At 47.5% G+C, this 16,132-nt stretch overlaps 1 protein-coding gene and 1 long non-coding RNA gene across 3 annotated transcripts in view; one reads left to right on the top strand and one right to left on the bottom strand.

The window, feature by feature from the left end:
- The window catches only part of Bcar3 (breast cancer anti-estrogen resistance 3), a 110,435-nt gene that overhangs the window by 56,612 nt on the left and 37,691 nt on the right, over window positions 1–16,132 (top strand). Inside the window, exon 1 of one of the 2 annotated variants that reach the window (NM_001355264.1) lies at window positions 7,201–7,624. The exons of the other annotated variant lie outside the window; for it this stretch is intronic. Within the exon in view, the coding sequence (NP_001342193.1) occupies window positions 7,541–7,624 (84 nt within the window). The 5' untranslated portion in view covers window positions 7,201–7,540. Of the gene's footprint in view, window positions 1–7,200; window positions 7,625–16,132 lie in introns of those variants that run through there. 2 annotated transcript variants of the gene reach the window in all.
- Window positions 93–3,859, bottom strand: Gm34349. Its single transcript, XR_376033.3, has 2 exons — window positions 3,764–3,859; window positions 93–1,461 (listed from the first exon to the last, which is right to left on the bottom strand). It is a non-coding gene; the product is annotated as a predicted gene, 34349 (long non-coding RNA).

Consider the following 16,132-nt stretch of genomic DNA (forward strand, 5'->3'; position numbering starts at 1 on the left):
GTTTTGGCAGAATGCAGGATTAATCACTGTCTCATTCAGATGATAATAGCCAGGTTGTTTCTGACTGACAAAAGACCATTTTTCTACTGAAGTGTTTTTCATTCAGGTAGCTAAACTTTATTGCGAAGGGATTAATTCCACTGTTTTCTGTCAGGGTTGGAATGAGTGTGGTCTCCCTCGGTGCCTGCCTGCCCTGTGCCTAAGCAATCCTCACTGTGACTGGTGGATTCCTGCTGTTGCAGGCTTAGGGGAGGCAGAGAATAGTTTCTCCGGGGAATACAGACAGGCAGTATAAATTAGAACAGCATGGATGGTGGTGGTGGTGGTGGGGGGAGAACGGCACAATCTTCATGAGGCTAGACACAACATGACTCTAGAAATAAGTTAAAATCAGACAGTCCAGAAATTTGGACCAGAGCAGTATGAAGAAATTAGGCACCTGGGAGATGGTTCTCAGGGCACTCTAAGCAGAAGCCAAAGATCGGTTGTCATGGCAACAGCCACCCAGCATGGAGGTGTTGGAGGAGTGAGATTGGCAGGACAGCAGGTCAGAACATAGACTAAAGTCTAATTTTGCAGCCAGAGACAGGGACAATGACAGGGGTGGTGGTGGGGTATCACCCAGATCTCACGAATTACCCATAGGTACTCAGTCAGGTTGGCTGGAACAGGGGTATCCAATAGTAGATGGGCTTTGGGGTGAGCATGGAGACAAATACTGTGGCTTTGTGTCCTGCCTGTTTCCATCAACAGCTCATCAGATAACGATGATGCAGGGGACCCTCTGAGACATCTGAGCAAGTGTGATTAAAGATCCTTCGTATGTCTTCCGATTATCAGGTTTTGAAGTTGAGGATTAAAATATACTTTTAATGCTAAATACTCTTGATCATCTATCTCCTCTTTAGTTCTAGTTTTAAAAACTCAGAAGGGTCCTCAGCACCAGCTGCAGTCCGGCAGTGACTCAGTCATTGTCCACCTTCTCTGAGGACAGAGGTCCGGGTCGCCCAGCATCTGAGAGTTGTCAGCGACAGAGGATGGTTTCTAGTGCCTTTCTTCAAAGAGGAATGGAAACTCACATTTGCAGACTGTGCCTTGCATGTATTGGGGATCAGGCTTTATAATGTTATCATTCGTTGCCTGTAATCACCTGGTATGTTTGGGGAGCAGCTTGAGGTTTTGAGAGGTCAAGTCATCTCCCAAGGTCACTTCAGCTAGCTACTGGCGCAGCACTGACGCCTGGAACATGTTCGGAGTCTCTTTAGAGCCACGTGGATGTCTGTCTCCAGGCTCAGTTTTGGAAGGTGCCAATTTGCAGAAGTGCCTGTAAGATTGCCTGTAAGATGGGAAAGAGCTCAGTTGGTCCTGATGGGGGTGGGGCACTCCCCGAAGGCTCCGCTGCAGAGGGACCGCTGTGCCTCTTCTGTAGTCGTTGCCTGTCAGCTCTTTATGTTGTTCTCACTAAAAGTAGGAGGGAAAGAAAAGGCAGTGTGTACAGCAGAGAAAACCCAGAAGGAGAGATGATGGAAACAAGCTTTGCTCTGCATGTGATGTCTGCATGGTTACTGTGGAATGGGAGGCAGCCTGGCAAAGGAGATGCTGAACCACCCTGGATGGATTAGACTCCCAGGGACTTACAGGGGATCTAGAGGAGTCCCCTGAAATGTTATATCAAGGATCATGATTCTGCCTCTTGACCTGGGAAGATGGCCCATGGCTTTCTACTAAAAGATGCCCACCCAAGCCTGCCAGGTAGTCTGAGACTAACTGAGAAGTTGAAATCCCTACATCTTATACTCTTCTTCCTCCTCCTCCTCCTCCTCCTCCTCCTTTTGAGACAGGAACTAGGATACGTAAGATCCTAGACCGATGACCTTGCACTCGTATCCTCTTAGGTGTTGGGAGTATAGGAGAATACTATATAGTGTATGCAGTGCTGGGGTATGGAAGCCAGGTCTTCATTTGTGCTAGGCAAGTACGTTGCCAACTGAGTTACAGCCCCAGCCTATGTGCATATTCTTTTAATTTTTACTGTAATGCCATGGTATAGAAACAGAAGCGTGTGAAATACAGCATTTCCAAGGGGATACTGGGAGATGATAGGTGTTTGTGATAGAGCGATATCTAGGGTAGAATTATAAAGCATAACAGTATGAAAGAAAACTCAAGGCTGCCTATTGCTTCATGTTATTCAGCTATGCAATTTTAATAGCTGTTTGGAGAATCATAAACTTGTTGGGGGGAGGTGCAGGGATCTGATGTCCAATAGAAAGGAATCTATTTGTGAAGACTGTACTTAGTCTTTGTGTTGGGCAGATCGATGTTGTTTCCTGAAAGAGACCATTTAACAGCCATCATCCCTCATCCCCCTTGAGAAATCTGGGGAAACTGTCAACCTGAGATGCAGATGCCTGAGTGTCTGTCACACTGAAGAGCCTGCTTCTAGAGACTCTGCATCCGCCAGGGCACAGCAGGTGCTTGTGAACCCAGAGCGGCAAAGATCTCAACAGCACATCCTACTCTCTGCCCACCTAGTCTGGCTTACATCCCTTTTTGAAGCAAAAACTGAATGTGATTTGCCCAGTGGGTAATGTGTTGGACTATCTTCAACAACCTTAGCTGCTCTGTCTAGCTGCTTCTCCAGCTTTAGCCTTTCTCGGTGGTATCTGAGACCAGCTCTGTTCCATCAGGCCCTGTGGCTCTTTGTGTGGAGGTGTATGTGGCAACCACAACAGTTTCTTCTGCCCTACAGATGCTCCTCAACTCTGAACAGGGTGACAGAGCTGGCCAGAAATTGAAACAATTCTAACACGAAGAGGAAATTAATAATATACCTGACCTTCCAGGCATCCCAGCTTAGTCCAGCCTGCCCTGGATATTCAGAGCAGTTAGCCTACAGCACGGAGAAATCCTTGACACAGAGACTGTTTTATAAGAATGTGTCCAATGTCTCAAGCAATTAACTGACAACTATTTTGAAAGTGAAATGCAGAGTGGATGCTGTCTATGCTCACCCTGGGAAATTTGGAAGTTGGAGACTCCTGCGTCTGTTCAGAATCAGGCAGGTGCAGACCAGACATCTTGGGAAGCAGGCCTACCTCCATTTCCCAGGCATGTGCCTCACAGATAGATCCTCAGGGAGTGACACTGCAGAGTGTCACGTTGCAAAGCCAAGTTACCTTTCCCTTTTTGTAGGGACACCAAAGGCAGAGAGCTGGTTTCTTTGGTTTTATTCCATAGCTCATTAAAGATGCCTTTGTTCACCAAAATCCAGGCCACTAGGACTTGGTGGAAACCAAAAAGAAACCACAAGCCAGAAAGGATTGGTGGTATGTGCAGGAGGAGAGACTTTCAGTGGTGTGTATGTGTGTGTGTGTATATCTGTGTGTGTCTGTTTGTGTGTCTGTATGTCTGTGTGTTTGTCTGTGTGTGTGTGTGTCTCTCTCTGTCTGATTGTATCCATGTGTGTCTGTGTGTATCTCTGTGTGTGTCTGTGTGTCTCTCTCTGTCTGATTGTATCCATGTGTGTCTGTGTGTATATGTGTGTGTCTGTGTGTATGTCTGTATGTGTGTCTGTGTGTGTGTCTGTATGTGTGTCTGTGTGTATCTGTGTGTGTCTGTGTGTATATGTGTGTGTCTGTGTGTATGTCTGTATGTGTCTGTGTGTATCTGTGTGTATCTCTGTGTATCTCTGTGTGTCAGTGTGTTTGTGTGTCTGTGTGTGTGTGTTGGAAAGAGAGGCACACAGACAGAGGAATCTTACCATCCCCGTGAGAAGCTCAGCTATTTTGATCACAGTGACTGATGTTCATCCCAGTTGATACTCGGGGCAGGGATTATTAGCTGGACCGTGCAGCCCTAGACAGTGTCTTCCAGTTCACTGATCGCCAACAGTGAACCTCAGGACTGCTTGACTCAGAGCAGCTCTGTGTGAACTCGATGACTTGACGGTGAGGTGGTGAAGGATTGGAGGCTACAGGTAGTATTTCCCCTGATGTCCTGAACAGTGAAAGACAGCTGCTTCCTCTTCCTCCCACCATGCCCCATCAGCTAGAGTGTCAGTCATTACTGGGGGCCCTGCTTCTACTTGGGGTGGCTCTGACACGTTGGGAAAGGAGCCAATGGCTGCTGCCAACAGGAAGTATGCCTCTGTTGAACGTGGCTGGCAGGAGGCTCCAGTTTCCATGGTTACTGTGTAGGATGGGTTAGTTAGTAGGGCTACTTAAGGGAAGCCTGGCTTTGAGGACAGCAATTTGGTGTGTTTGGTGGGGTCTGGGGGATGTCCCTTTGCCAGCTGAAGCCTTTATTTTGAATGGGGTTGGACAGTGTTTGACTTCTGGAATGGGGGATTCCTGCAAGAGTCCACATGGCTGCCTGGCTTAGCCTTACCACCTACCAGCGACTTCCCTTGGTATAAAGATGCAAGCCTCTTGGGTGGCCTGAAGGGAGTGCTTCAGAGCACCCCAAAGCCACCCTTCCTACAGTTCTGCCCACTGGCTCCTTCCTTCTAGGGTTTATTGGGAGCTATAGGATTCTATTCCCACTTCGCAGAAAGGCGTGGTGCTTAGAAAACCCTGAGTCTGAACTGATTTTAAATTTCATGTACCAAGGCATCTATGAGAACCACGTCTCCAGGTGTCAACATTTTCGTGTGGTTACACAAATGACAGGTTTAATTACGTGGCTCTATAAAATCTTTTCTTTTGGCCTCCATGTGATCAGCTAAGTGGGTTCTGCCGTCCAAAGCTGGAGTCTCTGGTCCTTTGTTCTCTGCAGAATGACAGTCCATTCTGGTCCTCTGTTTCTTTGCAACCAGAATAGAAGACTCATTGTGAAGAGAATAGGGTGACTGATCGCTGTGGATAGGAGACATTTAAACCCATAACCAGACACTGAAGGGCACTTTGGAATCTCATGCAATTAGCATCTTTAGTGGCAAGAATACATTATTTTAATCTCTCCTTGGCCATTTTAGAAGAAAATAAAGATTTCTTTTTTAAAGTGCTGCTTCAGAAATTATTTTTTTTTTGCGTGTGGAACAAAAGCATACAGTGTTCAGGAAACAGTTACCGCCTGATCTTAAATACAGATAAAACATCTTTGGCCATTTTGGTAGACAGTTCTTAGCTAGGAAAATCCTTAGGTGACAGGGCAGTGACTCTGTAGTGACCTGAATGGCATTATTCTGTTCTTATTTGACTCTGAGCACTGGCTATATATGAAGCACATATATAATTCTGTGTAATTTATGTATACAGTATTTACAGATTTGCCTTCAAGAATATATTTCTAGGGCTGGCAAGAGGGTTGCGTGAAGGATCTTACCAGCCAAGCTTGGTGCCCTGGGTGTGATCCGAAGAACCTACTTAAAGCTGGAAGAAGAGAGCAAATCTCACGGCGTTTCCTCCAAGCTGTGTGCACGCACTGTGACACGGCATGCTCCACCGCCGACATCCGAGACACACAGTACTATATAGTTTTGAAGAATACACTCTCTCTTTGCTGGAGTTCAGATATGCTTTGCCGACTGGTCTTACTGAGTCTCTGGGCAGGAGTGAGGAAGCCCGTTTTCCTGGGCCCAGGAAGTATTTTTCCAGTCGTTGGAGAGGTTTTTAGCCAGAGGGAGCTTGTCATTTCCTGCCAAGGGAATCATGTTGGTGAACTCGGCCCCTTCGGTAGTGACTCTTGGCCTGTCTGATGAGTCACTGCAGCAAAGGTACCCTGGGGACTTACCCTTTGAACCCATCTGACAGAAACGATAGCAAATAGAAAATGCTTCCTTTCTGGGTGCAAGATATGGACCCTAAAGGACAATATTGACCTGCCGACTGGGCAAACGCTGGGCTCAGCCATCTCAGGTGCCAGTTTGAGACTCCCCTAACCATTTGATGGCTCAGGTAGACATTACAGGGCTTAGGAGATCCCGGGGACAGACAAGCCCCTCTCCAATGCAGCACATGGGAGGGAGGGAGGATAGCTCATACAAGGAGAAATGAAACCAGCTCCCCTGGCGCTTCCCAAGCCTGGAGAGCCATCATCAGATCCCCGAGCCCATGCTGGATGCATCCTAGATAGACGCCCCGCCTCTTCTGGAGCGTGGGAGGCCTGTGGCTGATCAAATATAGAAGCTGCTCACTGGGCACTGGACAAACAATTCCCCATTTTTATAGGCGGTTCTGACCTAGACCGAAGGCCATGGCCTCGGAGGCTTTGCCACTAATCCCGCTGGATATTTCTCATACCTCTCTCATGCCTCATCTGGTGTCGTTCCTTGCTGGAATGAATAGGTTCTGTTTCTCCCTGCCTTGTTACAAGTTTCTCTGCCTGGGTGAGGTTTTAGGAAACTTCAGGACACGCCGAGAGCAAGCTCATCCGTGGAATGGCAGGAGAAGGGAGAGCTAGGTGGCCAAAACCTGGGCTTGATTTTCAAACCAAACCAACCAACCAACTACAAAACAAAACAAAAACAAAATAATAAAAAAAAAAGTGGCAGAATAGTTGAGTGTCCACTCTAACTGCCAAGAATGAGGGAAATTACAGGTGTCCCTCCCCCTCAAGGTGTTCTGAGGCTCTGAGTAGGCCTCTTTCTCTAGTCTTCTAGAAAGACCTTCCTTGGTGGTGGTGATGGTGGTGGTGATGGTGGTGAATGCAGGGCTTGTGTGTTGAAGGGGGGCTAGGCAATTAAGTGAAGGACTTAGAGGGAGGAGGACAAATAGCTGGGTCGGGAGGGAGCACTCCATCCCTATCCTCCCTCTGGCTGCACGGCCAGGTGGGGAGGACATAGGCCCTTCTGGGTGTTTGCCGACAGACTTGCTAATTACACACCAAAAGGCAATAGTGCTTTGCTAATAATGAGGGACTGTGCCAGTGTTATCAGCTGCAAACGTACTGCCAGGAGCAGTAATTAAAAGTAAACAGCTCTGGAGGTGGGCATGGAGCTCTAGATCCTGCCTGATTGCTTAGAAAACTTCTAAGATGACTCTCAGGGAAAGCCACAGCCTGATCACTTGTGGGCCACCTTTCCTCAAAGGAACCGCTGTCTCACACGAAGATGGTGTGATGCCCACAGCTCACCCTGCTTCTAAAAAAGCCCTGAGTGCTGGGGTGAGAAGCAAACAAAGCCACTGGGAGCCGATTGCCAGTGCTGTCTTCAGCCCTGAAGAGGGAAGGCTGCCCAGAGTGGGGGGTGGGGTGGGTATAACGATTTCTGCCTGGCCTCTGAATTAGGGGACAGCTAAAAGCTAAAGCACAAGCCCTCTTCTAAGAGGGGTTAGAATTTCATCAAGTCTGGTCACATGAGAATTTCTGGCACCGTGTGATGGCAGGCTGGACACAAGCCGGCCAGAATTGAGCGAGTGGATCGTATTGGCTTCAGCGGAGGGGAAAAGTCACAGACCGGCCTGGGAGAAGGAACCGCCTCACTCCCTTGGCCGCTGGCTGTACACAGGAGCGGCAGAGCCTGGGACTGGGACTCCACCATCCAATGCCCCCTTCCTTTTAACTTTGATGAAGGTGTGTGGTGTCTGGGACTGAAGACAGGATGCCTAAGGAATGCAGTGCCTTCCACGCCCTCTCTGCAGCCCTGTGCTGCTTCTATCAGCGAAAGTCTTTCTTTGGAGTCAAGGTAGGTGTGGCTTGGAGATGGGATGTGAGCATCTCTAAGCCTTTTGGGGCTCCCAAAGACACTGGCTTTCTAGGGGGCACTAGAGGAAGTTTGCATTTTGCAAATCCCATTTGGTCTGAGGGCTCTTCCAGTGGAATCTGGCCGGCTGCAGAGAAGAGGGCTCCTTTTCTGTGTTTGGGACAAAACTCTGTTGTTTGTGACACTTTCAGGCTCCCTGAGATGATATTGCATGCTGAAGTCACCAAATATGACAAAGCCGTTTTTCCTTCTTTCTCTTTGTCTCTCTGTCTCTTTTCCCATGTTCAGAGTGAGTTCAAGGTGGCTGAGTCCCCTGGCTCTGTTTAACCTCAGAGTCCATTATATGCCAGCCATTATATATAATGGACAAAACCCACAAAATATCTTCGTTAGAATTGCAGCAAGCTTCCAAAACACTTCAGGGATCAGAAATGTGTTTCTCTTTACTGCTTGCACTTTAACCTTTGGGACAAGACATCAGTGCCAATGGCTTTTGCATAACAATGTCAATAGACTATGTGGGTGACCTGTCTTATTTAAACCAAGCTCTGCATTCTGTGCCGCCTGCCCACGATGTACTAAGAATTAGTATGAACACAGGCTTTCACCAATCTGGAGATCTGTCAGCCTTGGGAAGACCCCCACCAGCTCTGGAATAACTGCAGACCTCAGTTGTTCCAGGGAAATTGGAGAGTCAAAGCTCTTCAGGAATCCCACCCTGAAGCTGAGATGCCTCTTCCCAGGGGACTGAGAAGCCACAGTGGGGCTATGAAACTCTGTTTCCTTCTTGCTACACAAAAGCTAAACCTTGGGAAAGTGACGTATTACAGGGAGAAAGACCCAACCGTAGAAACACACACAGTGGATGAGATGAGAGTAGATTTCCTCTGGCTCTGCTGCCTGGTTTCAGTGTTCAGAGTTACCTCTCAGCTACCCTGCAAATTGATTTCCATGCCGCTCTGCCCAGAGCTTTTGAGGAGAGCACCGAGGTGTGGGTTGAACATGGTCCTCCCTGACTTACTGTGGAGCTCTGTGTTACCCCAGAGCCCAGCGGGTGCTGTGGTTTTCGACCTAAATATGGACTGTTCTGGAATGGGGTAGATGATGTCATGCCATTAACAGTATTTTTGAGTTGACAAAGATAGACTGAGAAGGTCCCAAAGGGCTTCATACACTTCGGGGATTGGCAGTAAGTTCTCCCTCAAATAGAAAGCCGTCCGTGAGCCAATTGCTGTTAATTCAGGATGAACTTAGCATTTGGTATAAAAGGAATCAACGCATGGATGTCTGGGTCCCAGTGAGCTGTTTGGATGTCCTCAAAGTGTATACAGAAGGGACCGCATAGTGGGCTAAGTTGGTCCATCTGTCCTACCTCCCCACCATAGGCAATCAGTGGACACTTCTTAGTAGAAATGACGTCCCTTCTGTCCAGGTTTCCCACCCCACCCAGTTATGCTGAAGCTTTTTATAACAGGAAGAAAGGCTCTGACCTGTTCACACACTTTCCAGTCCCTTCCTATGGCTCCCAGATGGACCCTCCAGATGAGTTTTCCTGTTTTGTTTTGCTTAGCTGGTTACCTGGGGAGGAAATCTGCTTGTACGTCCTTCTTTGTGGTACCAGTGTTACCCCAAAGATAACACAGACTCGTTTTATTGACCTTCACTTTAATTAGGAGGTTCAAGTCATGCTACTCATAATTAGTTTCTGTTGCAATTAGAATTTCAAAATTAAATTGGGATTGATTGCTTGATAACAAGGCGGAAATGCCGTTCCAGTTTGACCATGTATGCTGTTTCCCTTGGTGTGAATTTCTCATACCCAAAATAACACTGCGGTAGCCATGGTAACTTTCCATTTGGTCTAATCCATATCATCTCAGGAGAAAGCAGAGGGTTATTAATAGTGGTGGTTGTATGGGAAGAAAACTAAAAATATGAAGGTTCCTTGGTTGCATAGGAGACCAATCACACAATTGCACTCTGGGAATATCTTACTTGCAGAGGTCTCACTGAATTTAGCATGTAGTTAGGAGCCTCATGGATTTGTATACGGAGACTCTGGGAAGGAATGATACAGGAGGTCAAAGCAGAGACAATGATCAGCTTTGAACATACATTGCTGGTCCCCATCAAGAGATGTTCTAGCTACGCTCAGTATCACAACTCTAACATCCCAAAGCAGTTCATAGTAGGTGCCATTGCAGAAGAGACAGGGACTCTTCAGTCTGCATTTTAAAAAAGCCTTTTGCTGAAGCAAAAGGATCCAGTGGAGGGAAGCTGGTACCAAAGAGATTCCAGATCCTTGAGATCAAAAAGGCACACTCCACATTCAAAAGTCCTTGAATTTTGGAGCCCCACCCATGCCCATTCAATTGAGGTGTAATTCCCAAGTTCAAAAGATTCACCACAAGAATGCTAGATGATGATGTCATTTGGTTACATCTGCAATGGTCTTTCCAACGTCTCAATGATTCGCAGGTTGCTTCCTCAGAGTAAGTTCTACAAACGGGGCAGGGTGTGATAGTTTACGTTTTCCATAGAGTAGAGGCTGAGCCTCAGAAGCAACCTCAACTGCAATCAATCTGTCGGGCACCAGGAAGGGAAGCCAGATGTTCTAGGCTTGTACCTAATATTCTTTCTACAAAGCCATATTAGGAGACTTGGAGTCTGAACCAAGATGCTTTCATGTATATTAATACTTCATTTTACATTGCAGTTGGGAAAGATTTCAAGGGGGGTGGTGTTGGGTGCATGGGATGTGTGTGTTTAGAGGGGGATAATTCTTTTTTTAAAAAAACTATTTTTAGTGACTCAGGACTTAGGTGGATGAAGAAGAGGATGGGATGGGGAAGGCGTTCCAGTCTGGGAGAGTAGACTTCCTTCCTAGCTCAAGGTATAAAAGGTGTTAGCAGAAGCCAGGCCTAGTCAGAGCAGAACGCTCACAGAGAGAGAGAGAGGCTCAGTTCATAACAGGGCAGGAAACGGCCATGAACATGAGCAGCTCCAGCCCTGAGCTGCTCTGCTAGGAGTTCAGTGCCCGCAGATCTCCGCACTGGCTTTTTATCCTGCTTGCGTCCTTAGTTCAGCTAAGCAGTAATTGATCATGGTACCTTGTGTGTCTTGCCTGTGCCAGCTGCTCTGGCCCTGGTACTTAGGACCCAGTCCTTACTCGGAGGAAGGTTGCAGTCCATTGGAGAGCTGTGCTGGACAGGTGTATCTTGACAGGCTGGAAGGAAGCCTCTTTTGCCAGTGATTTGGTAAAAGATGCCTTGGCTCTCCCCAGAGGAGCAGGCCTGGTATAGTCTGAGCAGTGGAGGACTTCCTAGGGAGACAGGCTTAGCTTAGAAGAGTTAGTAGAGGGTATCCTAAGAGGAAATGACATTCTGGGTAGAGGAAGGGGTAGCCACCAAAACCTAGACATGACAGCCAGGTATGGGCAGGGAGACAGCCGGGAGCCAGGCAGCAGCAAATTGCACCCTATGTCCCTTAGGAAGCTGCAGAAGGACTTTGGTTAAGAGAGAATGAATGAAGCCGGGCGGTGGTGGCGCACGCCTTTGATCCCAGCACTGGGGAGGCAAAGGCAGGCGGATTTCTGAGTTCGAGGCCAGCCTGGTCTACAAAGTGAGTTCCAGGACAGCCAGGGCTACACAGAGAAACCCTGTCTCGAAAAACCATTTCTAAAAAAAAAAGAAAAAAGAAAAGAAAAGGATGAATGACCTGATTTTGTATGTTGGTAGTGGGTTCCCATTATTTCTGGTCCTTCTGTCTCTGATTATTGATATGTGTCTGTCTGTGTGTCTGTCTGTGTGTCTGTCTCTGTGTGTGTGTATGAAAGGGAGGGAGAGGAAGGGGGCGGGGAAAGGATGGAGGAGGGGGAAGAAAGAGCTGAAATTCCTCATCAGACAAGCATCTCATCCTAGGGAAGGGCGGTGTGATTGTGACTGTGTTGGAGAAATCTGAGAAAGAGAAACTTCCATCCATGTATTGAAATGCTGCCTGACGCAAACAGCACAAACAAGAAGCTGGGATACAGAAAGTATGTGGGTGAATGGACCAGAAAGGCTTGATTCAGTCCAGCCCAGGGGTCTTGTCATGAGCTGATTCTTCCATGCTAGGATTGAGCTGTCTCTGCAGTCATTAAGGGCTACCATAGAGCAAAAAGATCTTGAACTGTGTTAGGGTGTTTCATTTGGACTGACATTCTTTTGTCTCCGCCCCTCCCCCTGGGGGGTGGGGTGGGGGAGGAGATTTAGAGCTTGTTGAATCCACCCTGTGTCAGGTCTTTGGCACTTTGGTTTCATTAGAAACTGCCTTTCTCCTGTGAAGAGTGTGGTGGAGGGAAGGTCCCACCCATGTTCCCTGTACCTGCTCCTTTGGCCTATGTTATAAGTGACAAATCCTGGCAATGGCAGTGGCCCAGCTGCCTTTGTATGGGTGCAGACACACTGTCAGCAAAAGGTGGGAAAAGCCATATGGAAGAATCTTTCCAAGAGACTCAGCCCCTCCTCCTGGTTGGGGTTTGTTGCTCATTCATGCCTCCAGGCCCTAAACTAAAAAGCCCAGCATAGCTTCTTTGTGAAAAGAGCCCTTTAAGTGCATTCCATTGGCATCTGAGAGCTGTGGGGATCTGGCTTCAATATCAGGACATGGCTGATAGAGACTGTGTCCCTGTGCTCCCTGACCAACTTCATAGCTTAGAGTCCAGCCAAAGACTTCTTTTTGTTGGAGAAACCAGAGGGGGATCAGGGGCAGGGTTGGGACTCTCAGAAACTGCCTGTAGATTCAGCACTTGCTGGATTGCAAAGTTGGCGTGTGTGTGTGTGTGTGTGTGTGTGTGTGTGTGTGTGTGTGTGTGCGCGCGCGCGTGCATGCAGGAAAAGAACATCAGCCTAGAACTTTCAGCAGAAGTTCTAAGAACTAAGACTAACGTTAGAACAGTGGACGGGCTTCTCTGCCATGGCTTGGGTACGGGGTCACCAGGACAGGCATGGCAGAGCCTCGGGCCCTGCCACTAGGGTTAAACACATGGCTGAGGATGACCCAGTACCTTTTAACTGAGAGGAAAGAAATGTGTCATAGGGTTGGATGCCACAGTGGCATCTCAGTCATCAACTGTCGTAGCCCCAGGAGCTATTGTTCCTCTCTGGCTCTGGTCACAAGAATGTGCCGACTTACTGTCTAGCTCATGAAACCTATAATCAGTATGTTAATTTTTGTGACTAAGAACTTCTTTTCTGGTTTCTACTACAGATACATGTATTTTATAATGATGGTTTTACGTAAAGGAATGACTATTCCGAATCCTGGCTTCTCGTTAAGGGACTGGAGGAGCCATCTGCAAGCTCCTACCCTGAGCTCATGGGTCCCTTCCAGCCCCACTTACCCATTGCATCGAGACCTAGAGTGCACTGGGAACAAAGAGGGTTGGAGTCTCACCTAGAAGGAGCGCCTATATGGACACTGGGACATGGCTACACCACCATTTCTCTCTGTACCTATGGTAGATATGAAGAAAGGAAGAGGGAAGGAGGATACCCCAACACAGCTTATTGTGACATCCTAGAGGCCTTTAATGCCAGCCCCAGCCAGAGACCTTCCCAGAAGAGGAAATTGTAGGAGCACACATGAGAGGCAGAAAAAATGTCAGTCTAAAACATTGAGTGAAAAGGAGGAGATCAGATCGGGGAGGGTGGAGAAAAGTTGGGGGGCATGGTGGAGCACACAGGCTTGTATGCTGGGAAGCGGAAGGATACACACACCCCTGAGCAGCTGGGATGAGGAGTCGGATGAAGGTCTGAAGGTGGTCACAGTGTGTGGAACCTGTGCAGCGTCTCTCCCAACACGGGGTCCCTCCTGCCTTCCATCAGTTCTGTGTCCTTGGCTCAGTTCACACTGATGCTAACCACATCAAAATATGGTTTCTTTCTTGGAAGTAGCTGTCAACCACCCTGCAAGATGTTGCCTGACTCCCTTCCATCACACTGTCCCCTCAACTTCCAGCTCTTCCCATGCCTCACTTCATTCCTGCCGCTTGTGAGGATGAAGTCCCCTGTTCCCGACGCAGGGCTGCCCTGTCACCTATGCTCCTATCCCGTGCTCCCTTCTCTCCCTGGGAGATCATACTGCCTCCTCTACTCTCTCCTAGCTTAGAAATAAGCTCTGATCTTCTCTATTCTAAAAACTATCGTTACCTCCACACAGAAGCCCCCCCCCCGCCGCCCTCTTTTACCAATGGCCTGTATGTGATCAAATCCAGGGGCTTCTCTCTAACTGATCTGATTGGAACTCCCTGCAGCACTTGACAGTGACAGTTATTTCTTCCTGGAGCTCTTCTCTGCCAGCCTCCAGGAGCCGGAGCCCTCCTTGATCTGGGCCCTTCTTAGCCAGTCTCACAATGTCCACTTGGGTTTCTTTCTGGTTTGCCTCTTAAAAAAACCAGTGTCCCCAGCTCTCTTCTCATGCTGTCTTCCATTTCTGAGGTGGGAGCTGAGATGGGCTCTTATAATACATGGAGGCTCCCCATGTTGTATTATTATCTAGTCAGCCCATCTCCACAGTGCCCCATGGCCCAGTGAAGAACCCTATTTAGATGTCACAGCAGAACCCCAGCCTCTCTGCCTTTTTCCACAAACCTGTTAGCCTCACTCTTGTGTTTCAACCCTGGGTGACTCACGCATCCTTTCAGGATGCTTATACCTCTTTCCTTATTCACTCTCTACATGCAATCACGCACTAAGGTTTCACCACCTAAACATAGCTCTCCGTTGGTTTCTTCCCTTCTGTTTCCGCTGCCACTGTGTTAATTCAGGCCTCGTTATCTCCTGCCAGACTCCCTCAGTGGCTTTCCAACTGGTCTCCTAAGCCTTCACAGAACGTTGACATTTCTAGAGGAGGTGGTGCATTCCCACATTGGGATAAATCTAAGTGCTAGATTCTACAGGGTCCCATCTTGTTTGGCTCAAAAAAAAAAAAAAATCTCTGCAGTTTCAACATATTCCTGGTTTTGGTGAGGTGGGAATTCTGACTGCCCAATACACAGCCCCCCTCCAGATTGTGAGCGGGTCTATTCTGAGGATGCAGGAGCTGATGTAAATGGACACCTAGAAACAAGGGCAAGAGAAAATCTGGAAGCGTTTCTGGGGAGTTAAGAATATTCGACCTGTCATCTTGTGATGTACCAGCCCCAGGAACTCTCAGGAGCTTCCAGCTGCTCTCATGGTTCCCTATGTGTTTTGGATAGGCTAAGCATTTCTGGTTGTAGTCTTTATGGCTACTTTGGATGACTTTCATTCTAGATGTCAGACAACCTTCACTAATTACGTCTGAGCAAATCATGAAACACAAGCATGCTTCCTCTCGTGATACACAAATACTCTCATGAGCACTTAGCGCCCCAGCATGCTGTGGGGCTCCATCTCAGCTGCATTATATTACCTGTCTTGTCCACTTAACAGCACAAATCCCATTTCTCTGTTTCTTTTCACAACATCTAGTGCAGTGTTTATGTCTTTAAAATGCTTCATTAAACAAGAGTTGTGGGTGTCGAGTGGCCGGAGCTCCCCTGGGAGACACACACCTTTAAGTTATCAGTGAAAGTAGTGGAGTTGCCATAGGGCCTAAACCCATCTTGTGACTAATAATTTGGTTTTCCTGAAAGCCTACTATGTGCTCAGCACTGACATAGTATGTCCTATCCCAGAGCGGGGTTCTAAGGCAGTTGTTCGTCATGGTGCTATTTTGGAGAGAGAGTTTGAAAGTCATTTATTCCATATCCGATAATAGAAGACCATCTGAATTCCCCCCCTCCCCTTCCTCTTTCTGCGTTGGCTCAGTTTTGCTTCTAATTACATCTAATCACCTCTATCACAAAGGTGATACTTTTCATTGATTCATCAAACACTCCATTTAAGGTGAATCAAGAAAAGGATGGTGTTAGAATTAAATTGATTTTGATTTTCTGACATTCCTTATTGAAGGACAAATAGGACATCTATTTTGGTTAAAAGCTATGTTCCAAATCATTTAAAATTTACATTAAGATGTTGAATCAATGAGGTTGAATTACCACTGATCAAAAGTTCTGGCTTAGATCTTCTGCTCCGGGTTCTGGTCACCTGGCCTTTGGATCCTCGTGTCACGTGGTCCACCCCAATCTGGCACTCAGTGTTTTCTTCCTCTGTAGATCTTTACTGGTAACTGCTATTTCTAATGCAAATCTCTCTGATTAGTGATTGATGTCTCACTTATACTGTCTCTTTCATTGTATGCACCAACCCTGTATGAGGGAGAGGTATTATGGAAGTCTCTAGAGGGCATGGTGAAAGAGGCCAAAATGATTTAGAGTTGGTTTGTAGGCCAAACTGGTACTCAGTTTTTATCTCCAGCCCATTTTGTCATCGGCCCGTCAAGTGACCTCTGACCATAAATGTGACGCTGGATCTCTCAGTGGGAGTCAGAATGCAGGGCTGCCTCACGGGGAGATTCGGGTGT

The sequence above is a fragment of the Mus musculus genome, chromosome 3 (assembly GCF_000001635.26).
Source record: "Mus musculus strain C57BL/6J chromosome 3, GRCm38.p6 C57BL/6J".
In the NCBI taxonomy this organism is placed as follows: Eukaryota; Metazoa; Chordata; class Mammalia; order Rodentia; family Muridae; genus Mus; species Mus musculus.